The 26,036-nt window shown below is 41.4% G+C and overlaps 1 protein-coding gene across 1 annotated transcript in view; it reads left to right on the top strand.

Moving 5' to 3' along the window:
- CFAP54 (cilia and flagella associated protein 54) overlaps positions 1 to 26,036 on the top strand; it is a 310,179-nt gene that overhangs the window by 28,593 nt on the left and 255,550 nt on the right. The window contains 10 exon segments of the mRNA XM_021092730.1: positions 2,691 to 2,834; positions 4,988 to 5,101; positions 5,223 to 5,324; positions 11,486 to 11,684; positions 13,507 to 13,688; positions 13,776 to 13,932; positions 15,140 to 15,225; positions 17,705 to 17,839; positions 19,007 to 19,157; positions 21,611 to 21,687. Coding sequence (XP_020948389.1) covers positions 2,691 to 2,834; positions 4,988 to 5,101; positions 5,223 to 5,324; positions 11,486 to 11,684; positions 13,507 to 13,688; positions 13,776 to 13,932; positions 15,140 to 15,225; positions 17,705 to 17,839; positions 19,007 to 19,157; positions 21,611 to 21,687 — 1,347 coding nt within the window.

Below are 26,036 nucleotides of genomic sequence, written 5' to 3'. Positions count from 1 at the left end.
CAACAGACAGGATATTAACAATGACGACTCTCACCACCCCAACTATCAGGTTTGTTCCGGACTGTACCTTGGGAATAATGACACTGGTGAAAGACACTGTTTATGGACAGCTTACCTTGTGTCAAATATCCTAGTGTGTCATATACATTGTCTCCTTCTCATAACAGGCCTGGGGGGTTGTGCTAAAATACCCATTTTAGAGATGAGGAACTTGAGGTCTGGAGAGAAAAAACGACACAGCTACTAGGTGATAAAATTGACACTGAAGCTTAGATTCTTTTAAATAATATTATATATATATATATTATTGAAGTATAGTTGATTCACAATATATTGTGCCAATTCACAGCAAAGTGATCCAGGCATACACATATATACATTCTTTTTCTCATATTATCTTCCATCATATTCTATCCCAAGAGATTGGATGTAAGGTCCCTGTGCTCTGCAGTCTGGTCTCATTGCTTATTCATTGCTTATTGCCTCTGTTCACCCCAACCTCCTGGTCCATCCCAATCCTTCCTGCCTTCCCCTGGGCATCCACAAGTCTGTTCTCTCTGTCTGTGTGTCTGTTTCTGTTTTGTGGATGTAAACATCTTCTTCATTGGATTTTTTCCAAATTTCCTTTTAAAAAATTGACGTAAAAGTAGAGAATTCAGCTAAACTATCATCTATCACTTAATCAATATTAAATAGAAGAAATTGTCAATGAGTTGATACAGAGCTAAATTTCAACATTAACAATGTAAACAGTAGAGTCTTTAACCGCTGCAGTATAGATAATAACTGCTATTTAGTTTTAAGTAATGAAGCAAATAAAAATCTGGATCTCACTGCAGTGCTGCTGTTTAATGGACCAATTACAATGATTCTTGAATGTGAGCATGACATTTAATCTAAATATTTTTCTATCCAGACTTAATAACTCTTTGTGTTTCAATTTAGTCTTTCAAAAGTACCAAATAAAAAAGCAAAGTTAAGTTTTTAGCGACTTTATATTCAAGGAAAAATGATTCTTTGAGGCAACAGTAGCTAGCTAATGCAGTAAATCCCTAAAATATCATTTTCTAGATGGACATTTTTTTCTCAGATGAGCATAGACTCTGCAGGTGGGTGACTTTCCAAGTCAATTCTTAGGTGATAGGGCAGCCTGGGTCTTGATAATTATTTATTCGTAAATTATAGTTAACGTATTATCAATGGGTTTTTCCTCAGGTAAATAGAAAGGGATAATTGAAAAACTTTTTAAGGGAAATATGAGATACTATTCTTCAGGGCTTTTTAGGACACTCAGTATTTTTTAATGTTACCCTCATATATTTTCATTGTCAATATCAATTAAGGTAGCCTTTTGTTGTTGTTGTTGCTTTTTAGGGCTGCACCCGAGGCACATGGAAATTCGCAGGCTAGGAGTCAGATCTGAGGTGCAGCTGCCAGCCTATGCCACAGCCACAGCAACTCGGGATCTGAGCCTCATCTGCTACCTTTACCACAGCTCACAAGTCTCTGAGGTCTGAAACCCTCCATAAAAACTGATAAATTATCTCAGTCATTAAAAATTAAAACTAAAAATATTCTTCAGGAGTTTCTGTCGTGGCACAGTGGATATGAATCCGACTAGGAACCTTGAGGATGCAGGTTCTATCCCTGGCCTCGCTCAGTGGGTTGGGCATCAGGTGTTGCCGTGAGTTGTGGTGCAGGCTGCAGACGTGGCTCGGATCCCGAGATGCTGTGGCTGTGGCTGTGGCATAAGCTGGCAGCTGTAGCTCCGATTGGACCCCTAGCCTGGGAACCTCCATAGGCCGTGGGTGCGGCCCTAAACACAAAAGCAAAAAACTTAAAAAAGTGAAAATGTTCTTCATAAGACCTGAATGTCCCAGAGTTCCCATCGTGGCTCAGAGGCAACGAACCTGACTAGTACCCACGAGGATGAGGGTGCGATCCCTGGCCTCACTCAGTGGGTTAAGGATCCAGTGAAGCTTAGATCTTTTTGATTCCAGTCTTGGACTGTTTTCCTCTAAGTATCAGAGGCCCCAGTTTATAGGCCGTTTCCATTTTTCCTACCCTGCTATACCAGTTCAGTTCAGAATAGTAATTGGTTCCAGGCCAGCTAAGAACAATGGCCTTGTTGGAATTAGCTCCTAGGCTGCTGTTGACACTTGGTAAATGTTAAGCACAATAAGCTGAGTTCACAGGACTCGGGCAGCTAAGAAGGAAGACATTCTAAAACGACTCACTTGAGATCTTGAGTTCTCAAAGTTATTCTTTTACATTCAAACGCTTGTTTTTTATTTTTATTGTTTATTTTTTTGTCTCTTTAGGGCCACCCCCACGGCACATGGAGGTTCCCAGGCCAGGGGTCAAATCAGAACTACAGCTGCTGGCCTACACCACAGCCACAGCAACACTGGGTCTACACCACAGCTCACAGCAGTGCTGGATCCTTGACCCACTGAGCGAGGCCAGGGATCGAATCTGCGTCCTCATGGATACCAGCCAGATTCGATAACCACTGAGCCACAACGAGAACCCCGAAACGCTTGTTTTTAAATCACCTTATTGTTTGCGGTGCTTTTGGTGTGAGGGGTCAGCAGTTTGTGCTCATCACTTATAACTCGATTCTCTTAAGTGAAAATCAGCATTAATGGCTTGAAATGAAAAGACACTCAGTTGTGTCCTTTCTGTGTCAGGCCTTGGAATATCTCCTGTGGGCAAGTATGTGTATGGAGTCCTCGGTGCCACTCCTGGCCGTCAGGTACCTGACGTGGAGAGCCAGCCTCTACACCGCCGTCTGCCAGTGCTACTATGACTGCCACGCGGGTGTCCACGGAGAGGTATGTGACTCTCGACGTCTGAGGCCGCCAGGATTTAAATGGGTGATGTGTTCAGCTTCAGTGTATTCTTTGGACAGGTGACAAGAAAGCAAGCAAGCAAAGAAACAAACAAAACCCCAAAGAGTTTCAGGGAAGCAAAGACAGAGTCCCAGGCTTTATTGCAGAAATTGGCTTGGTGTCTCCATTCTGCTGGTCTCTCACTTTACTTTCTGCGTCCTTGCTTTTTATTTTTATTTCTTATTTTGGGCCTCTCTCATGGCGTTTGAAGTTCCTGGGCCAGGGATCGAACCCAACCATAGCAGGAACCTGAGCCACAGTAGCGACAGTGCTAGATCCTTAACCTGCTGAGCCACCGGAGAACTCCTCTGTCTCCCTCTTTGTTCTCTCTGTCTCTTTTCTTGTTTGTTTTCGTTTTTTTGTCTTTTTGCCGTTTCTTGGGCCACTCCCGTGGCATATGGAGGTTCCCAGGCTAGGGATTGAATCAGAGCTGTAGCCCCAGCCTACGCCAGAGGCCGGATCCGAGCTGCGTCTGCAACCTACACCACAGCTCACAGCAACACTGGATCCTTAACCCACTGAGCAAGGGCAGGGATCGAACCCACAACCTCATGGTTCCTAGTCAGATTCGTTAACCACTGTGCCACGATGGGAACTCCTCTTTGTTCTCTCTTTACTCCTACCCCTGAATAAGGTTTCTGGTGTCTTCCCTTCTTCATTGTATTCTTGTGTGCAAGCCGCTTTCCTTACCTGTTCAGTTTTGTACTCCACACTGCCTGCTGTGCACCTGTCTTGCTTTGCTCTTCTTCTAGCTGTCATTTATTTATTTCACTTTATTTCTTTTTTTTTTTCTTCTCCTGTATATCTTTTTGATTGAGAACCTGAAATATAACTTAACTGGTCAGGGCTTCTCCTGACCTATCCCATATCTCTGTGTGGATGAAAACAAGCACCCTCTCTACGGTATATGGTTCTTGGCTTATCAGTGGAAGGGAGCTTGGTGAGAATTAGCAATGGGCGCCCCTTCCTTTGGGCCAAGATATCCCTGCACTGGTGTGCATAGCTTGTTGGGTGCAGTGTGGGCTGGATTTCAGCAGGGAAATAGCTTCATACAGCTCTCGTGCGATATGTTTTTTAGCCTAGGATACATTCTAGAAACTACCCACCATATATGTATAGTTAATTTTAGTGTCTTGGTTTATTTATTTATTCAATTTATTTATTTATTATTCAATGTATCAGGGACTGGAATGTGTACAGGATTTTGACCATTTGATTCCTGTTGGAATTTTTTTCTCATTGGAAAATTTAGCCCTTTATGTATGTTACTGTTGTGTTCCAAAAGCATCTTCGTGAAAAATGAGAAATTATAAAACTTCGGAGAACCAGTAAAATAAATTACATGCACTGAACTCTTTTTGCTGGTATCTCTAGAGAATTGTAATAATGGCGTTCGGATTAAATAAGCAAGATTACCTCTTTCCTTTCCTCAGATGTTAATACTCCCTGGAGTTCCCACTGTAGCACGGTTAAGACTATAACTGCAGCAACTCAGGTCACTGTGGAGAGGTGGGTTTGACCCCCGGCCTTGAGCAGTGGGTTAAAAGATCCAGTGTAGGTCACAGCTGTGGCTCAGATTCAACCCCTGACCCAGGAACTTCTATATGCTGTGGGTGCAGCTATAAAAAAATGCTTCCTATATGTTGGCTACTGGAAATCCAGAAATGAATAAGTCCCTTTACAGACCTCACAATTTCGTGGATGGTGTGAACAGCTGAATCGATAATATGGCTTGTTTTGGGAGAAAGGTGAGAATTTGAGAAGAGCCCTGAGGAGGCTGTGTGTGTTCTGGTGCCAAGGAAGTGATCAAATATATGAAGCTCCTGTTTAACTCAGAAGCCTACTTTCCTGAATTTCTTAATTCACAAAGTTGGTATAGCGGACATTTTGCCAACGTTAGATTTTCTGAGCTTAGTGGTGCTTCTAGGAAATTGATAGATGGGACAGCAAGTGTGTTCTAAAGAGTCCGTATCAGCCTCGAGTTTAATTCAGCAATTAAATCGAATGTCTGGGAGAATAAAACATTCTGTCTTGATACATTTTTAATCACTATACTCTCACTTATTAGGACTTGAATTTATTTTCATTGCATATAGGCATTTGCTCGGCGTGCTTTAGCTAAAATTGATGAGTTAAGGCAACTGGAATTAATGAGTTCCTCACCATCGCAGGAGGAGTCCAGAAGATGTTACAGAGAGGCCGCGATAAAGGTATAAAAAATGCATGAAATAAAGGAAATTTACTGTACTCCCCAGTCGATGAAGTACTTTGTATTAGCGGTTGAGAGGCTCATGCCATGGTTATGTCATGTAATTCTTCTCTTTGAGGCAGATGGCAGTCATGATCTTCAAAAGAGGAGTGTTTGAATCTCGAAGAAAAAACAAAAGTCTCTTTAGACCAAAGATAAGAGTTAACCTAAGGGAAGCACAGACCGTAAGTTCCAGAACAACTTCTCCGTTTCAGACTCTCTGCGGTGCCTTCGCCCGATACCTCTTTGTCTTTCGGTGCAGTCTCGGTTTTGTGATGTCAGAGGCCAAGAGGCAGGAAGTTCCTATTGTGGCTCAGCACTGACAAACCCAACTAGTATCCACGAGGACACGGGTTCGAGCCCTGGTCTCATTCAGTGGGTTTAGGATCCGGTGTTGCAGTGAACTGTGGGGTAGGTCACAGACGTGGCTCGGGTCCCACGTTGCTGTAGCTGTGACATAGGCTGGCAGCTGTGGCTCTGATTAGACTGCTAGCCTGGGAAACGTCCATATGCTGTGGGTGTGGCCCTAAAATCAAGACATCAAAAATAAAAAAATAAAGGGAAAGAAGCTGAAGAAGAGCCCAGGAAAGGTGCAAATGCTTCGGTCTCCCTTTGTCTTTGCTCCTTCGGTGTCAGCTTGGAAGGTGCTGAGAGCAGAGAGGAGGTGTAGGCACCTTTTCTTAGCAGCTTCCGGTTTCACCTTTGGGAGCATTTAGGATCTAAGTTATACTGGAGCAACAAACTCCCATATCTCGGTGGCTTAAAAAACAGTTAATTTCTCACCGGCATCAACGATATTCCAGTGAACAGGGCACTGCTCATGACTGATGCTCAGGGCCAGACTAAAGAGCAGCCCTCATTGAGAAAGCTGTTGGTTGTTCTGCCAGAAGAGACCTAAGAGGGCTCAGGGCACCCTCTTACGGGCAGTGACGCCCAGGATGGAGGTGACAGCAGGGTCCTCTTACCTGGCAGGACTCACACAGCCCCCGTGGAGCAGGGAGGGCTCGCAGGGAGGGGAGTCGGGCACAGTTATGCCCGTGGGATGCTCTGCCCTTTCTCCCTTCTGCCTTTTCCTTCTCCCACCGTCTCACAGGTGGCTGTCCTGAATCTCAGTGGTCCTTAGGTCCCAGCTCTGTACTCTTCGAACTGCTCCTTGGCTAGTCTAGGCATTCTCTTCTATGAGCTTCTTTGTAGCCCCTGAAAATGAAAATGAGGGAGAAGAAGAAGGGCAGTTTCTTTCTTTTCTCTTTTTCTTTTTGGTTTTAAGGGCTGTTCCTGCAGCAGACGGAGGTTCCCAGGCTAGGGGTCCAATCAGAGCTGCAGCTGCCGGCCTGCGCCACAGCCACAGCGTCGCAGGATCCAAGCTGCAGCTGCTCCTCAGCAACACCAGGTCCTTAAACGCCGAGTGAGCCCAGGAACCCGCATCCTCATGGATCCTGGTCGGGTTTGTTAACCGCTGAGCCAGATGGAAACTCCGAGGAGCAGTTTCTAACAGAAGAGTTGCAGGATCTCAGAACCTGAAGGGGATTTTAGAAATCATTTGGTTTGGTCCTTTTCTATTGCAGGTGGGAAAACAAAGCCCAGATTTAAACCAGCTGCTGGCGGCCCTGGAACCAGAACCCAGGTCTTTAGCGCAGTGTATTCTCACTACCCCAGTGCCAGCTGTTCTCTTTCCTCAATTTCTTCTTAGAACATTTGAGAGGAATTCACTTTTTTTTCCCTTTTAAACAAATCATAGTTTTTACATAAAAATATTATTTGGACATGGTAGCTTTCTATTGCTACTTAATGTCTCTGTTATATATTGACTACTGAGCCCAGGTGTACCATTTATGCATCCTTTTAAATCACGTCCTTACTGACCAATGGTGGGGGTGGTAACTTGCTAAATTTTGGATAATTCCCTGGATGAGCTATTGAACTGTCTGTGTCTGGCATTGATAAGTAGTAATACTATAGTATTCATTAGCAAGCCGGGGACCGATTTTGCAGAAGGTCCTGCTTTATATTTATGAAATAACTTTATTATGTTCCTATAAAAGACCTTTCGATATGCATTACATCTATTTTATTTTATTTTTTGCTATTTCTTGGGCCGCTCCCGCGGCATATGGAGGTTCCCCGGCTAGGGGTTGAATCGGAGCTGTAGCCACCGGCCTACGCCAGAGCCACAGCAATGCGGGATCTGAGCCGTGTCCGCAACCTACACCACAGCTCACGGCAACGCCGGATCGTTAACCCACTGAGCAAGGGCAGGGATCGAACCCGCAACCTCATGGTTCCTAGTCAGATTCGTTAACCACTGCGCCACGACAGGAACTCCAGTTACATCTATTTTATAAAAAAATTTCTGGAGTTCCTGTTATGGTCCAGCCGGTTAAGACCTCAGTGTAGTGTCCGTAAGGATGTGGATTGGATCCCTGGCCTCATTCAGTGGGTTAAGGATCTGAGGTTGCTCTGAGCTGTGGGCTAGGTTGTAGACATGGCATTGCTGTGGCTGTGGTGTAGGCCTCAGCTGCAGCTCGAATTCAATCCCTGGCTTGAGAACTTTCATGTGCTGCAGGTGTGGCTGTAAAAAGAAAAAAAATTCCGAGTTTTTAAATCAGTTGTTAAGTCACCGTAAAATCATTTTGATTTTCAAAGGATGGTTTTATAGGACCACTAATTCAGACTTCTGATGATTGACTGTTTAGTGGGAGGTACTACTGTTATTTATTTTTTATTTATTCATTTAACAGCCCTGCATCAAAGGCTTACTGTGGTCCAAAAGAGGTGACACATAGAAAAGACAAAGTTGGAATTATCTTGTGAGAGTTAAGGATCCAGTGTCACTACAGCAGCTTGGGTCACTGCTGTGGTGCAGGTTCGATCCCTGGCCTGGGGATTTCCATATGCCACAGACGTAGCCAAAAAAAAAAAAGACAAGACAAAGTTGCAGTTCTTTTTTTTTTTTTTTTTTTTTTTTCCCATCTTTTTAGGGCTGCACCTGCGTCATATGGAGGTTCTCAGGCCAGGGGTCAAATTGGAGCTGTAGCTCCCACCCTACACTAGAGCCACAGCAACACAGGATCTGAGCCTTATCTGTGACCTACACCATAGCTCACGGCAACGCCAGATCCTTAACCCACTGAGCAAGCCCAGGGATCGAACCTGCACCCTCATGGATGCTAGTCAGGTTCATTAACTGCTGAGCCACAATGGGAACTCCAGTTCTGCCCTTTTTTGAACAGCTTTGGAATAATAGGCAGAATTTGACTAGACAGGGAGAAAAAGGGAAATGTTCTCAGTAAAGGACAGGTGCATGATCACAGCTTGGAAGGCGAAGGAAGCAAAGGCATTCGGTGGACAGTGAGAAACTGAGTTTGACTGGGGCGGGTATATTGCGTTGGGGACTCAGCATAATACATCTCCTGGTTTATGTGTCCCGGAAGCCATGGGATTTAGGGCTGGAACAGACCGAATGGGTCGTGTCATTCAGCTTCTCATCCGTCCTGACATTTACAAAGATGGGCTGGTATACTCTGTGCAGTGTGTATACCAGAATTTGTCTAATGCTTTTTTTAGGCCGTGCCCACAGCATGACTCCTGGGCCAGGGATCAAATCTGAGCCACAGCAGTGACCAGAGCCATCACAGTGCCGAAACCGAGTTCTTTAACTGACAGGGAACTCTCTGTCCAATACATTTTTTTTTTTCTTTTTATGGCTAAACCCACAGCATATGGAAATTCCTAGGCCAAGGGCCGAATTGGAGCTGTAGCTGTGGCCTGTGCCACAGCCACAGCAACACTGGATCTGAGCCATATCTGTGACCTACACTGCAGCTTGCAGCAAGGTCAGATCCTTAACCCACTGAGCAAGGCCAGGAGTGGAACCTGCATCCTCATAGAGAGAGTGTTGGGTTCTTAACCCACTGAGCCACAATGGGAACTCCTAATGAAAAGTATTAGTTGTTTTTTCAGTTCTTTGCTATTATCAATATTGATGTAGTCAATACCCTCAAGTGTACTATTTATTTATTTATTTATTTATTTTTGTCTCTCTTTTATTTTTTTTGAGGGGGGGACCTCACTTGCAGCACATGGAAGTTCCCCATCTAGGGGTCACATTGGAACTGTAGCTGTTGGCTTACACCACAGCCACAGAAACACCCAGATCCAAGCTGTGTCTGCAACCTACACCACAGCTCATGGCAATGTTGGATCCTTAACCCACTGAGCGAGACCGGGGATTGAACCCATGCCCTCGTGGATGCTAGTTGGGCTCATTACCACTGACCCATGACGGGAACTCCCTATTTTTTCTTTTACTTTCTGGATAAAATTCAAGGTGTAGGATTTGAATAAAGATACACTCTCATTTCTCTTGTCATATATTTGCCAAATTGATTTCCAAAATAAGTACTCCAGGGTGACAACTTGCATGTACCAATTTTACCACAGCTTTTTTTTTTTTGGCTTTCTCTTTTTTGGGCCGCACCTGTGGCATATGAAGATTCCCAGGCTTGGGGTCCAATTGGAGCTGTAGCTGCCAGCCTACGCTAGGGCCATAGCAACATGGAATCCGAGCCACATCTGTGACCTACACCACAGCTCACGGCAACGCCGGATCCTTAACCCACTGACTGAGGCCAGGCATCAAAGCTGCGTCTTCAGGGATGCCAGTCAGGTTCATTAACCGCTGAGCCATGATGGAAAGTCTACCACAAGCTTTTATCATTTTGATATTCTCTATTTTTTAATAATTCAGTTTTCATAAAATGGCTTATTTAACTTTATTTCTTTGATCCAGCTTTTCCTTATATTTGCGTTTATTCTTTATATTTTTTTGGTGAATTATCTTTATAATCTGACCATTTATCTAATAGAGATTTTAATTTTTAAATTGTTTCTGAATGGGCTCATTGTTTTTATAGACATTCCAGTGTGTTTTTATTGCTTTAACTTTAAATCTTTTTTATAGATCTTTAAAATATTTATATTTTTAAATCTCTTGCTTATTATTATTCATCTATAGCTCTGATAAATATTCTAGTTTACTTTTTGCTAGTTTTTTATGATGTTTTAAAAAACAATTTCATTGAACTCTCTTTGGGTTCTGCCATTTCATTTTGAGTACTTCGAATTATTAGAAAGTTTATTATGCTATTTAAATATAATTTTTAGGCGTTCCCTGGTGGCTAGTGGTTAAGGATTTGGTGTTCTCACTACTGTGGCTTAGGCTCGATCCCTGGCTCAGTAGATTCTGTGTGCTGCAGGTGCGGCCAAAAAAATAAAAGTATACACACACACATACATGTATAATTTTATATATATGTAGAATTTTTAAAGCTCTGTTTTAACCTATAGCAAACATCTTAGAATAAACTCTTTCCTCTATTTATAATGCAAGAGAGGGCGGGGCATAAATAAAAGCTTTATTGAGGTTTTTACTGTGTCAGTTGACTGAGTTCCCATTGTGGCTCTGTGGTTAATGAACCTGACTAGCATCCATGAAGACAGAGGTTTGATCCCTGGCCTTGCTCATTGGGTTAAGGATCTGGCATTGCTGTGAGCTGTGGTGGAGGTCGCAGATGCGGCCTGGATCCTGCATTGCTGTGGCTCTGGCATAGGCTGGTGGCTACAGCTCTGATTGGACCCCTAGCCTGGGAACCTCCATATGCCATGGGTACGGCCCTAAAAAGACAAAAAGACAAAAAAAAAAAAAAAAAAAAAAAACACACCTAACCCAGAAAAACAAAACAAAACAAAACAAAAACCATGTCACTTGACCTATCTTTATCCCTGCTTTTGCTTCTCTGCCTTTGCCCCAGGAAGAGGAAAGAAGCAAGGGAGCCGTGGAGAAGGTGATGGGTGTCCTCTAACTGGCCATGCCTTCTGGAAAAGTCACCTAGCGCTCCCTTTCTTACTTCCTGGTAATCCGAGTACAGGGAATAAGTCATTAGTCAGAGAGGAGAGTAAAGGGTGGAGGCAGACCCTTGTGGAATCATTCTGGGCTGACACAGGGAGAGTGGCTGGGATTCGCATGAGGCTCTAACAGTCTCCAGCTCAAGAAACAAAAACCAGAGTTCCCACTATGGTGCAGTGGCTTAAGGACCTGGCATGGCCACAGCTGTGGTGTAGGTTGCAGCTGAGGATCAGATATGATCCCTGTCCTGGGAACTTCCCTACGCCACAGGTGCAGCCGAAAAAGAAAAAAAAAAAAAAATCGAAAACTACAAAGCAGCCGTCTTGTGGATAGACCAGCCATTCTTTCTTTTAGCATTAACGACGCACACCTACTTATCTTTGCCTTATAATGTCAAACATTGTAGATTTTAACAAAACGAGCTGTATTTTTTAATTCCAGCTGCAGTGGCCCCGTACTGTCACAGAACGGCTGTTGGATGAGATGTTTGATAGCACTGCGTCCCGATTTCTGGCCGTCTTGGAAGCTCTTTCTGATTCAAATCGGCGAACCCTGCAAACTGGGCCCGTTGTTACAGAAGAAGTAGAAGTTCGTGATGTTGTCTCAGAACTGTTTATAGCAGGACGAGAACTACTCATCAGTAAATAAGTTGTTCAAATAATATTTTATGGTAGAACATGAATAACAAAAAAATTTTTTTTTTTTGCTTTATTAGGGCTGCACCCCTGGTATATGGAGGTTCCCAGGCTGCGGGTCGAATGGGAGCTGCAGCTGCCGGCCTACACCACAGCCACAGTGACACCAGATCTGAGCCACATCTGCGATCTACACCACAGCTCACAGCCACACCGGATCCTTTAACCCACTGAGTGAGGCCAGGGATTGAACCCGCGTCCTCATGGTTACTAGTTGGGTTTGTTACTGCTGAGCCACAGTGGGAACTCCCCTTATGTTTACTTTTAAAAATTCCCTGAAGATCCCAACCAACAGATATTAACACCGTCACTCTCCATAGCTTAATATATTTTATTTTAATCTCTGTATTTCTCTTGCCTTCTGGGAAGGTTCCTCAATCTGAGTTTTCAGGTCATTAATTTGTTCTTTGATTTTTTTGCCCTTCTCTTCCATCCATTTATTGAATTCTTTGTTTCAAAAATAAAATATTTTATACTTAGTCTCCATTTGATTCTTTCTCACAGAAGTTTATTCTTGCTTCGTTTCTCATATCCTGTCTTATTTCCTTGGGAGAACACTTACTAAGCTTGCCTTGTTGTTCACTCTGTGTCCTGTTTCCTCTGGTGAAGGATGTTTTCCTTTGTGCTCTTTGTTTCAAGGTGTTTGTGCTTCAATTTTAATTCCTCATAAGCCTACCTTCCTTTGCCTTGAACAGCTGACAGTGTCTACCTGGAAGGAGGGGTAAAATCCTAGACCCTAACTTGTGTGCCTCCGAGTGAGCTTAGGGTGTATGCGCGCACGCATGTGTGCATGCGTGTCCATTGAGGGTTGGGAGCCTCTGGGTGACAATTTGGGCTCATCTTTTCCTCCCAAGGAAGATACGGGATCTCAGATGAGATTTCCCTTGACTTCCTTCACCCACACCTGAAAATTCCCCTTCACACGTGCCTGTCCTTTCCCCTCTCTCACTGAAATAGAAGGGACGCTCCTTCTCCTCTTTAGGTCTTTGAGACCCGTCTCTGCAAACCGCCCCCTCATCCCTTGCCCAGCTTCCTCCCTGTATTGCTTCCCCTTGTTATCGTCCGATTTATTGAAGGAATCGTCTTTTTTCACTGCCCTGATTTCTTCCCGTCCTGCTTGTACTTGGCAGTCTTCTATTAGGGACAGAGGATGTCCTGGACCACCTCCTTATCGGTACAGTTTGAAAGTCACTTTTCAGTGAGTGCTTTTCTTTCTTCCTCTGCTCTCAGTAGTGGTTGCTGCTGTTGGCTACTCCTTGCTCTTTAAACCCTCTGCTTTGCAGCCTTTTCCACCCCTGCCCTTCTCTTCCTGGTGGGGGGTTCCTGGCTCTTCCGTCCCAGGCAGCTGTCCCTGGCCACGGCTGATGCGACACTTTAGTGTGGCTGTGCAATGAGGACTCGGAAGCTACATCCCTGTTTTAGAGCTCGTTTTCTGAGCTTTCCATCTGTAATATCCAGCTGCCTATTCGGCTGGTTAACTCCTGCTAAGGCTCTGTTTTTGAGATCCCATAAGTCCCTCCTCTGGGGTAGCTTTCTCTGACCAACCGCCTACCCTAAACCTGCGTTTGATACCCTTCTTTGTCCCCACAGCACCTGTATTTGCCCACTAAGATCTCTTGTTTCCTCGGCCAGTGTGTAAGCTCTGTGAAGGCAGGGGTTGTGTTTGCTTCTTTGTCATTTACCTGGTACCTGCCAGTGTCTGATATTTAATATTCAGTAAATATTTCTTGGCACAATTGACATTCAAACCTCTCTTGCTTTTTCTAGCATCAAACACTGGTGCAGAAGGGACGCTTGATTTTCCAAAATCATCTCTTCTGCCACTTATTATACAAAGAAAAAATGTTATTTCTGTGGATGCTGCTGTGAAGTTTATAAAATTAGCTTTTACTTACGAGGAATGGAGTTTATTTGAATCTTCAGCTGGGCAGCTTATTGATTTTCTCCAGGTAATATGTGCAGAGTGATTCCTTTGTTTTTATCTGATTAAGATGACATGGCATTACTAATTAACTTGTGGGTTATGCTTTTCTTAGAGGCAGGATGATCCAGAGTCAAAGAAAGCAGAGAAGGAGTTACTTCTTCTGATTGCAATAGAACCTTTAATCAATGTAAAGAGAAACAAAGGTTTGATCTTTCCTCTTGAAAACTTCAAAGAAGGTCAAGTTTACTGTAAAAAAATTGCTTTTCATGGTGAGTTTTTCTTTGCCTTATAGAAAAACAAAGATGATTTTATATGATGGAATATGCTCTCTATTGATGAGGTGAGAGAATGTTCCAGGCAGAGGGAGCAGGAAGTACAAAGGCCCTGAGGGGAGCATGTGCTTGGCGTTGAAGGAATGGCAAAGGGGCATGAATGGCTGCCCTGGCATGCCCTGGTGGTGGTGATGGAATTTGAGAATGTGGTAGGGGGTGAAGTCAGAGAAATTGCTGGGTGCCTGGTCCTGCAGGTTCTGAGGCCTTGTAAAGATGCTGGATTTTACTGTGAGTTACTGTTTTTTGTTTTTTGTTTTTGCTTTTTAGGGCTGCACCCGTGGCATATGGAGGTTCCCAGGCTGGGGGTCTAATCAGAGCTACAGCTGCTGGCCTGCACCACAGCCACAACAATGCCAGATCCGAGCCTCATCTGCAACCTACACCACAGCTGATGGCAATGCCAGATCCTTAACCCACTGAGCGAAGCCAGGGATCAAACCCGCAACCTCATGGCTCCTAGTCAGATTCGTTTCCACTGTGCCACGACGGGAACTCCTATGAGTTATGGTTTTAAGTAGAAGAATGAGGCTGCTGCCTTGTCAATGAGAGGCCAGCAGAACAGCCAATCAAAGCCAGCAGTTCCCTTGGGTAGGGGGAGTTTGGATGGTCTCTTCTGTCTCTCCAGCATGCAGAGTTTTTTGTTCTAAGACTTTTTAAGTCTTAAAAGTTATTGTGTATATCATTGAAAATCTGCAGCCTCTCTTTTTTAGACCAGTGAGATTTGACCCCATATTTTTAGGGCTTATCGTTTCTTAAGGCGTTGCACGGATGCTCAATTGTGGTAGATAATTTATACCAAGTAATGGTGACTTTTTTGTTCTTCTAGAGGTTTCTGAATAGATATCCTTGTTATTTTTATTTCAACTGCAATACATGTTTTAACATTATAAACCTCTTCAATTCCGTTGTGGGCATAGTTGGCGTACAGATTGCAGATTGATGAACATAACAATAGTCCATTTAAATTGTTTAGAGCCTCCTTCGATTAATTTTCATATGGAAGCATTTAAGGCGCTTACTGACATAGTATTTGCCCAGATATCATTTATGCCCTTTTTATAGAATCTCTGTGTTTCTGTGCCTTTTCTGTTTGAGCTTTGATAATTGGAGTTTTTGTGTCATTTCCCCTGCTTTATCACTTGAGATACCTGCGGGAAGGCTTGTGGACATTCAGAAGATGTTTTCCTTTTGGCGACAACCTTATATTCCTGCGTCTGTGACTCTCCACAGGTGAAATACCTATTTTCGATAATTTGTAATCGCGTCAAAGGGGGCGCTTTTATTTAATTTAAAACAAGATTTAAAAGTCACAGGAACTTTACTTTGCCCAAATTCTCTACTGTTTAATGATTAGGATAAGAGATTGCGTTATATCCTAACTATAAGTTTATCCTCCCTCCCTTTCTTTTGTCTTTATAGCCTCACCTGCGGCAGATGGAAATTCCAGGCTAGAGGTTGAATTGAGCTGCAGCTGCAGGCCTTCCCCTCAGCCACAGCAGCGCAGTATCCGAGCCACAGCTTGTGGCAATGCCAGATCTTTAACCCACTGGGTGAGGGCAGGGGTCAAACTCGCATCCTCATGGACACTGTAGACGCTTTTTAAAGTGCTGAGCTGCAACAGGAACCCCCTGATGCGTAATTTTAAATCTGTTTTTATTACTGTCATTATTTTGGGCTCCAATCTGGCCCTTCTTGGGAATGTCAAGGCTAGCTGTATTTCTGATGATGAAGGAAATGAGGCAGTGGTTTTAATGAGGGTTAATATTCTTAATGAAATATTATTTGGAGTCACTTCTCGCACAATGGCCAGTATTTAGAAATGATGATTTGTGGGTATGGATATTTAAGGAAAACTAGTACAGCACTTGTTTTTAAAAATAAATTTCAGGGATCCTCAGAGCCTCTCTGAGGTTCCTCAGGAGCCCAGCTTTAGGTAGTAACACCCTAACCTGTTCCTATTAGTTTTGTCTACAATATTGAGATTCGGACGGAATTGCATATGAAAATCTGGTTTTTACTGTTACAGAAAATGTTTGAAAACCACAATTATAAAGCATTGTATTAATTTTCGTTCAGGCACGTTAAACATAGCAAAGGGACTTGAGAATTTCCACTGTTATATTTTCTGTTCCTTCCTTTGTCAGATTGTGTTATAACCTGTGACAGGTATTTAATTTTTGAAAAAAAGGCATTTAATAGCAAATGTAACAATTATAGTGTGCAAACTAAACCAAAAAATTCCAATCAAGGCTGAAGAGAGCATAGAATTTTCATGTCTCTTGCTTTTTAAAAAGTCACATGTGTCTTAGTTCAGTTCAATTCAATTCAATACACGTGTACTGAGCTCTGTTATTTTCCCAAGCACTGTACTAAGTTACCACGTATGCAAAATAAGTCTTAGTGTTGCCCCACTAAGGCTTGATATATTTTAATCATAAACTCATTATTTTTCTAGTTCAGATAGAATGGGTAACTTCATTATTATTATTATTATTATTATTATTTAAAGGAGCCAGAGTAACTGAATTGAGAGGAACTATACTCATTTGGGTCATCTGATTTCTGTGGGATGTGATTTCTGTTTAGTTCCTCCTGTCTCTTCTTCTGGTCTGTATCCTTTTCCAGCTCCCCATTCCCTCTCCCCTCACTAGTTTCTCTGCCTCCCTCTTCTTATTACTGTACTTTATTTATTTATTTATTTTTATTTTTTGTCTTTTTGTCTTTTCTAAGGCCATTCCCGTGGCATATGGAGGTTCCCAGGCTAGGGGTCAAATCAGAGCTACAGCTGCAGGCCTACACCACAATCACAACAACACAGGATCCGAGCCGTATCTACTACCTACACCACAGCTCATGGCAACGCTGGATCCTTAACCCACTGAGCAAGGCCAGGGATCAAACTGGCAACCTCCTAGTTCCTAGTTGGATTTGTTAACCACTGAGCCACGACGGGAACTCCCCTATTCTTACTACTTTAATAGGGAACTTTTTAAAAGAAGGAAGTATACACACACTTCAAATGTGGATGGAATTGATTGGATTATGCAACTTGCCTAAAAACGTGTGGAGTGTTTCTTTTTAGAGAGGCGGAAGTAGCCTGTCGCAGTTAAAAGTGAGGTCTCTAGAGCTGGGCTGCTTGGGTTTGAACCCTGCCTCTGCTCCTTTCATTTTTATCTTAGGAGAAACCACTTAATCTTCTGGTGCTTCCGTTGACTCGTCTGTAAAGTGGAGACCATGGGGTTGTCGTGAGGATTAAGAGAGTCGGAGTATGCCTTAGTCCAGTCGAGCTTCTCTAACAAAGATACCATAGACCGGGTGGCTTAGGCAACATTTCTTTCTCATGGTTCTGGAGGCTGAGAAATCCAAGATCAAGACATCATCCGCCTCCTGGGTCCTAGATGGCTGTTTCTGTCCTCACTTGGCAGAAAAAGGGAGTCTCTCGCTCTCTTTCTGGGGTCTCTTTTATAAAGGGCACCGTTCTCATTCATGAGGACTCCACCCTCCGACCTAACTGCTTCCTGAAGGCACTCATAATACCTTCACACTGGGAGTTAGGAATTCAGCAAAGGAACTTTGGGGTTGACGCCAAACACTCATTGCAGTAGGTGTCAGGCTCTTGGAATGGTGCCTGGCACACATGAAATGTTATGTATCTCTATCCGTGTGTCTTATTCTTCTCATCAACTTACTTTACCTCTTTTGTTTTCAGGATGCTCAGCCTGATAAGGAAATTGTGGTGGACACGATAATGTTCCTGTGGCAGAAATGCAAATTAGGCCTCCAGCGGCTCAATGTGGCCAGGAATGACTCTGCGAAGCTCACCCAGAAAATCAGTACTAATAAAGTATTCGTTTTTGTTTTCCTTCAGATGCTTTTGGTTATTGCTAGTTTAATTTGTGATACATATTTCAAATCTAAATTTTCCCTGTTTATCCACCTGCATAATTACTGTTCTTTCAGTCCAGGGGTGAGTGAGCCTTCCTTTTAAGTGTATTCCCTACACTTCGGCCCCACCTTAGTTTTGGGGAGCGGGGATGTGTTTTTTTTTTTTTTTTTTTTTTTTATTTTATTTTTTTTTTTAATTTTATTTTTTTATTTTCCCACTGTACAGCAAGGGGGTCAGGTTATCCTTACATGTATACATTACAATTACAGTTTTTCCCCCGGGGGATGTGTTTTAAGCTTTTAAGGGAAGAGTAAATGTAGTGTGTTCAAGGTTACATGAACTTGGACGAATTCATTAAGAAGGTTAATAATAGAAAATACAAATGAGTAAGGCTTTTAAGGTTTTTTTTTTCTGTAATAATAGTATATTTTAAAGAGCTTTTTCATGGAAAGGAGAAAGCTGGGCAGGTGAATATTATAGCCCGGAAGCTTAGAGAATATTTTAACAATAACCTAGTCATCTACGACTTTGAGGCCTCTTAAGATTAGCTCCATTAGGATGTATGGGCATGATTTTATCATACACTTTAATAAAGTAATGATGTGGGTACATTAATGCTGTTTTCTGACTCTTGCTCTCAAGGTGTGATGGTTGATTTGACATGCTAAGCTTGGGGTTATAGGTGTGAAAACTACCATGTGCCCAGCATGGAGCCGGCTACCCCTGCTTCCCCCTCACTATTTTGAAGGACTTTGATAGTCATCGCAAAAACTGTGTTTTGAAGGGAGAAGGAGAATTTTGAGGCTCCAGATAATCTTCACTGATAGATTAAAAAAAAAAATGATAAATTTTCCAATGTGACTATAGATATGTAGGCTGTAAGCTTAAGTTAATCTTCTTTATGAATTTATAAAAACAGATTGATTATTAAATATCATCTTATTAGGATTATTGATCTTTATGTCACATAAAATTAAGATCTGCGAAAAAGGAGGAGTACCTGTGTGTCAGTTCACATCATTTGAAGTTTGTGGTTTTGAGTTTTATAAACTTAAGTTTTATAAAAGGTGACTCTACATGGTAATGTACTTTCAATTGATTTTATTGTATATCTTCTTTTTTTAGTGGGTTTACCTTCTCTGGCAGATAAATGAAGTAATTCAGTGCTATAACATGGAAAACATTGACGTGGTGGTGGTGGCAGAGGTCACATTACGATTAAGTGAAATACTGGAGTCGTTAGGAAACCCAAGAAGAAAACTTAAAAAGTCTCTAGGTAAAACATTGAATGAAAAAAAAGTTGAGATTATGAATACATATACATATGAATATATGTATAAATTATCATACAATTCACAGGTTATATACAATGCAGAGGTTAACTTCTTTTTTTTTAAATGATTTTTATTTTTTCCATTATATCTGGCTTCCAGTGTTGTGTCAACTTTCTACTGTACAGCAAGGTGACCCAGTCACACATGCTATGTGTATATATATATATATATATATATATATATATATATATAATCACATTCTTTTCTCACCAGGTTAACTGCTATTAATGGAAACTAGGCATTTCAGTATCGTGCTTCACTGATCATTTTAAATCAACCAAGTGTGATGTTAAGATAAGATTATATGCTCCCTGGTTCAGGGGCGGATAAAACCCTGTGTCTTCTCCTCACTCGTGTTTCCCGTCCGTGTTCCTCAGGTCCACCTGCCCTTCTTGCTCTCCCCCATTCTGGCTCTCCCCCCTGCCGCTCTTGTATCCTCCCTCCCTCTCTTCTGTTTCCTGCTCGAGTGTACACTTCGTGAAGGGAGAGAGTGTGTGCTGGTCACCATTATATTCTTTTTATTTCTTTAGGGTCCCCTTGGCATGTGGAGGTTCCCAGGCTAGGGGTCGTATCCGAGCTGTAGCCACCGGCCTTCGCCAGAGCCATGGCAATGCCTGATCCGAGCCGCGCCTGCAACCTACACCACAGCCCACAGCAACGCTGGATCCTTAACCCACTGAGCCAGGTCGGGGATCAAACCTGCGTCCTCATGGATGCTGGTCAGATTGGTTTCCACTGTGCCACGACGGGACTCCCCACCAGCTATATTCTTGACCTCCCCCACCAACACTCACACACACACACACACACACACACACACACACAGATGGATTGGATTTTTTGACATATCCTGTCTTAAAATGCTTTTTCCTTTTTTGTAACTTTTATCATGGAGAATTTCAAATGTGTAGAGATGAAATAAGTCACCAGTGTACACCTTCTCCAGTACAAATAATGAAGAACATTTTGCCTGTCTTCTTTCATCTCTTCTGGCAACACTTTGTTCCTGGTGTTTTAAAGCAGGCGTCATGTCATTTCACCAAAAAATGCCCTCAGCCTGCATGTGAGTGTGCGTGTGTGTGTGTGTGTGGGGGGGGGTCTAACAGACAAGTTTTTTTCCTTCCTTTTTTAAAAAACCACAATGCTCCTATTATTATGCCTTACAAAATTAGCAAAAAAAAAATTCCTTTGTCCCTGATTGTATCAAAAATGTTTATTCCAATTAGGATCCAAACGAGCCCACACATTTAATTTTCTTCCGTGTCTCTTAAGCATCTCTCTGTAACCTAGGGCCGCTCCTCCTGTCCTCCTCCCCCCCACCCCGAAGAAATTGAATCATCATCACCCCGTAGGATTTCCCACATTCTGGATTTGGCTCTTTGCCTCCTTGTGCTGTTGGTTAACTGATCCTTTGTGATAAGGTTTCATTTCTAAAGAACTAATCAGTATTGAAGCATGATCCATTTGTGCATTTGAAAATGGCCACATTTATGTAATGAGAGGTTGTCCCCGTTTAGATACATAAATTTTTATAACTTTGCCAACAGTGTTATTCTCATCATCTTAATGGCATATAAAACACAAAGTAGAAGTCATTCTTGTATGTTAATTATGATAAGATGCTTCAAGATATGTGTTTATTAGCCTGTTTATTAAACAGTACATTATTTAATTGGAATTATTAAATAACTTTAAGACTAGGAGACTAGCATTGCCATATACATTTTTATTATTTGTATTCTTCTAATTTAAACTAGACTTCTCTGATATTTGTCTAAATTTATAAATTTCTACACTTATTGTCTGAATACTTTTCAATGGACTACATAGAATATATATAAACACCACTCTCTGTGCCGTAATATTACCTTGTTGATCATCAAGATTTGCAGTTGGTTTGTTTTATTACAAGGTGCTTTTAAATTAACTAATGGAAAGACAGAATGTGATTATGTGGAAGAAATAACTTGGTATTCAGGCAGCTTCTAAGTGTTGAATAATTTCTAAAATCACGAGTAATTAAAAAGGTGACTAAGTTAGCATAATGTTTTCATTTGGCATAATTATTCTGATTCACTGTTGTATTTCCAGTTTTCTCTCTCATCGTTTTATTTTCTCTGGTCCTTCGTTCTTTCCCGTTGTTTCTTCCTCTCTCCTACTCTCTCCTCCTTCTTGTCCTGTTTCTTCCTCTTCTTCCTTCTCCTTGGGCACGTTTCCTTCTCTCCCTCCCTCTCTCTTCTCCTTTCTTCCTCCCTCCCTCTCCCTCTCTCTTTCTTTCTTTCTTTTTCCCTTCCCTTGGTTCCTTCCTTTCTGCCTCCCTTTCCTCACTCTCCCCCCTTTCTCTCTTCCTCCTTCTCTTCCTTCCTCTCTGCCTTCCTTTCTTTCTTTTTTTCAGATACACCTTTAAAAGACGGGACTAATGAATTGCTTGGGACTCAGAAAGGGAGCATGGAAACTCTTCCAATATTAAAGGTATTACAAAATATTTTTAAAAATATAATTAAAAGCATGAATTTTAATTTTCAAATAATATTAGATTTGTAAATGTATAATGGTAAATTATGGAAATAATTTTGAATATTTACTCTCTGAGAAATTGTGGTTTGCATATACCTTGAGAACTATAGGGACATTTTTCTACCTTTTGCCATTCCTTTAGAAAAAATCTAATCAACTCCAAAAGTAAGCAAGATAAAGTATTTTAAAAGGATTTATAGTTATATTACTATTTTAAATTTTTTTTATTACTCAATGAATTTATTACATTTGCAGTTGTGTAATGATCATCACAGCATTTCGATCCCAAACCCCCAGTGCATCCCCCCACCCCACAACCTGTCTCCTTTGGAAACCACAAACTTTTCAAAGTCTGTGAGTCAGTATCTGCTCTGCAAAGAAGTTCATTGTGTCCTTTTTTTCAGATTCCACATGTAAGTGATAGCATTTGATGTTGGTGTCTCATTGTCAGACTGACTTGGCTTAGCATGATCATTTCTAGGGCCATCCATGCTGCTGCAAATGCGGTTATTTCTTTCCTTTTAATGCCTGAGTAATATTCCATTGTGTATATGTACCACTTCTTGATCCACTCCTCTGTCAGTGGACATTTAGGTTGTTTCCATGTCTTGGCTATTGTATATTGCACTGCAGTGATCATTGGAGTACATGTGTCTTTTCGAGTCATGGTTTTGTCTGGATAGATGCCCAGGAGTAGGATTGCTGGATCAAATGGTAATTCTATTTTTAGTTTTCTGAGGAATTTCCATACTGTTTTCCACAGTGGTTGCACTAATTTACATTCCCACCAACAGTGTAATAGGGTTCCCTTTTCTCCACACCCTTTCCAGCATTTATTGTTTGTAGGCTTTTCAATGATGGCCATTCTGGCTGGTGTAAGGTGGTACCTCATAGTGGTTTTGATTTGCATTTCTTTAATGATGAGTGATGTTGAACATCTTTTCATGTGTTTTTTGGCCATCTGTATGTCTTCTTCGGAGAATTGTCTGTTTAGAGCTTCTGCCCATTTTTTGATGGGGTTGTTTGTTTTTTTTTTTTTTTTTTTTTTTTTGGTATTGAGCTGTAGGAGGTGTTTATAAATTTTGGAGATTAATCCCTTATCAGTTGCTTCATTTGCAAATATTTTCTCCCATTCTGTGAGTTGTCTTTTCATTTTGTTTAGGGCTTCCGTTGCTGTGCAGAAACTTTTAAGTTTAATTAAGTTTCATTTGTTTATTTCTGTTTTTATTGACATTACTCTAAGAGGTGGCTCTAAGAAGATATTGTTGTGGTTTATGTCAGAGAGTGTTTGGCCTATGTTTTCCTCTAAGAGTTTTATAGTATCCGGTCTTATATTTAGATCTTAATCCATTTTGAGTTTTTTTGTGTGTATGGTGTTAGGAAGTGTTCTAATTTCCTTCTTTTCCATGGGGCTGTCCAGTTTTCCCAGCACCACTTGTTGAAGGAACTGTCTTTTCTCTGTTGTATATTCTTGCCTCGTTTGTCATAGATGAGTTGACTATAGGTGTGTGGGTTTCATTCTGGGTTTTCTATCCTGTTCCACTGATCTGTATTTCTGTCTTTGTGCCGGTGTCATACGGTTTTGATGACTATTGCTTTGTAGTATAGTCTGAAGTCCTGGAGCCTGATTCCTCCAGCTCCATTTTTTTCTTTCTCAGGATGGCTTTGGCTCTTCTGGGTCTTTTGTGCTTCCAAACAAACTTTAAAATATTTTGTTCAAATTCTGTGAAAAATGTCCTTGGTAATTTGATATGGAGTGCATTGAATCTGTAGATTGCCTCAGGTAGTGTAGTCATTTTGATAATGTAGACTCTTCCAATCCAAGCATGGTATGTCGTTCCATCTATTTGTGTCATCTTTGATTTCTTTCATCAGTGTCTTACAGTTTTTAGACGCTAAAAGGATTAAAAGGATTATACATCCTTTTAAACCTTTAGGTCTTCTGTCTTTAGGTAGGTCTTCTGTCTCTTTAGGTAGGTTTTTTCCTAAGTATTTTATTCTTTTTGGTGTGATGGTAAATGGGACTGTTTCCCTAATTTCTCTATCTGATCTTTTGTTGTTAGTACATAGAAATGCCATTCTATTCCTGTGTGTTAATTTTGTATCCTGCGACTTTGCCAAATTCATTGATGAGCTCTAACAGTTTTCTGAGAGGGTCTTTAGGATTCTCTAGGTATAGTATCATGTCATCTGCAAATAGCGATAGTTTTACTTCTTCCTTTCTAATTTGGATTCCTTTTATTTCTCTTCCTTCTCTGATTGCTGTGGCTAGGGCTTCCAAAACTATGCTGAAGAGTAGTGGTGCGAGCGGACATCCTTGTCTTGTTCCTGATCTCAGTGGGAATTCTTTCAGCTTTTCACCATTGAGAATGATGTTAGCTCTGGGTTTCTCATAGGTGGCCTTTATTATGTTGAGATAGGTTCCATCTCTGCCCACTTTTTGGAGGGTTTTTATCAGAAATGAGTGTTGGATTTTGTCAGAGGCTTTTTCTGCATCTATTGAGAGGATCATGTGGTTTTTATTCTTCAGTTTGTTAATGTGGTATGTCACACTGATTGATTTGCAGATGTTGAAGAATCCTTGCATCCCTGGGATAAATCCTACTTGATCATGATGTATAATCCTTTTAATGTATTGTTGGATTTGGTTTGCTAGTATTTTGTTGAGGATTTTTGCATCTGTGTTCATCATCAGTGAAATTGGCCTGCCGTTTTCTTTTTTTGTAGTATCTTTGTCTGGTTTTGGTATCAGGGTGATGGCCTCATAGAATGCGTTTGAGAGTGTTTTTTGGAATAATTTCAGAAGGGTAGAAGTTAGCTCTTCTCTAAATGTTTGATAGAATTTGCCTGTGAAGCCATCTGGTCCTGGACTTTTTTTGGTTGGAAGTTTTTAAGTCACAGTTTCAATTTCAGTGCTTGTGACTGGTCCACTCATCTTTTCTATTTCATCTTGGTTTAGACTTGAAAGGTTCTACTTTTCTAAGAAGTTGTTCATTTCTTCTAGGTTGTCCATTCTATTAGTATATAATGCTGTAGTTATCTCTTATGATCCTTTGTATTTCTGTGATGACGGATGTAACTTCTCCTGTTTTGTTTCGAATTTTATTGATTGGAGTCCTCTCTCTCTCTTTCTTGCTAAGTCTAGCTAAGGGTTTATCAACTTTGTTGATCATTTCAAAGCGCCAGCTTTTAGTTTCATTGATCTTTTCTGTGGTTTTCTTTGTTTCTATTTGATTTATTTTGTCTCTGATCTTGATGATTTCTTTCCTTCTGCTAACCTTAGGTCTTGTCTGTTCTTCTCTCTCTTGCTTTAGATGTAAAGTTAGGTGTTTCTTTGAGCTTTCCCTTATTTCTGAGGTGGGCTCGTATTGCTATACACTTTCCTCTTAGAACTGCTTTTGCTGCATCCCATAGGTTTTGGATTATTGTGTCTTTGCTTCTAGGTATTTTTTAATTCCCCCTTTGCTTTCTTCAGTGATCCGTTGGTTGTTCAGTAGCATGTTGCTTAGTCTCCATGTGTTTGCATTTTTTGCAGTTTTTTTTTCTTCTTGTTGATGTCAACTGTAGTTGATTTATAGCCTTTTGGTCAGAAAAGATGCTGGATATGATTTAAATAAAGTTAGCAAGGCTTGACTTGTGGCCCAGAATGAGCTCAATCCTAGAGAATGTTCTGTGTGCACTTGAGAAGAATGTGTATTCTGCTGCCTTTGGATGGAATGTTCTATAAATATTAAGTCCATCTGGCCTAATGTGTCATTTAGGGCCTGTGTTTCCTTGTTGATTTTCTGTCGGGATGATCTGTCCGTTGCTGAGAGTGGGGTGTTAAAGTCCTCAGGTGTTATTGTGTTATTGTCAATTTCTCCTTTTAAGGTTTTTAGCAGTTGTCTTATATATTGAGGTAATCGTATGTTGGATCCATATATATTTACAGTGGTCATATCTTGGATTGATCCTTTGCTCATTATGTAATGTCCTTCTTTGTCTCTTATAATATTCTGTGTTTTAAGGTCTATTTTTTCTGATAGGAGTATTGCTGTTCCAGCTTTCTTTTGCTTCTCGTTTGCATGGAATATTTTCTTCCATCCTCTCACTTTCAATTTGTGTGTGTCCCTAGAAGTGAAGTGGGTCTCTTGAAGACAGCATCTATATGGATCATGTTTTTGTATCCCTTCAGCCAGTCTATATCTTTTGGTTGGGGCATTTAGTCCCTTCACATTGAAGGTCATTATTGATATATATGTTCTCGTTGCCATTTGATGAGCTGTTTTGGATTTGTTTTTGTTTTTTTTCCTCCCTTCTTCTCT

Source organism: Sus scrofa, chromosome 5 (assembly GCF_000003025.6).
Source record: "Sus scrofa isolate TJ Tabasco breed Duroc chromosome 5, Sscrofa11.1, whole genome shotgun sequence".
NCBI lineage: Eukaryota > Metazoa > Chordata > Mammalia > Artiodactyla > Suidae > Sus > Sus scrofa.
This window is presented reverse-complemented; position numbering and strand designations above follow the sequence as displayed.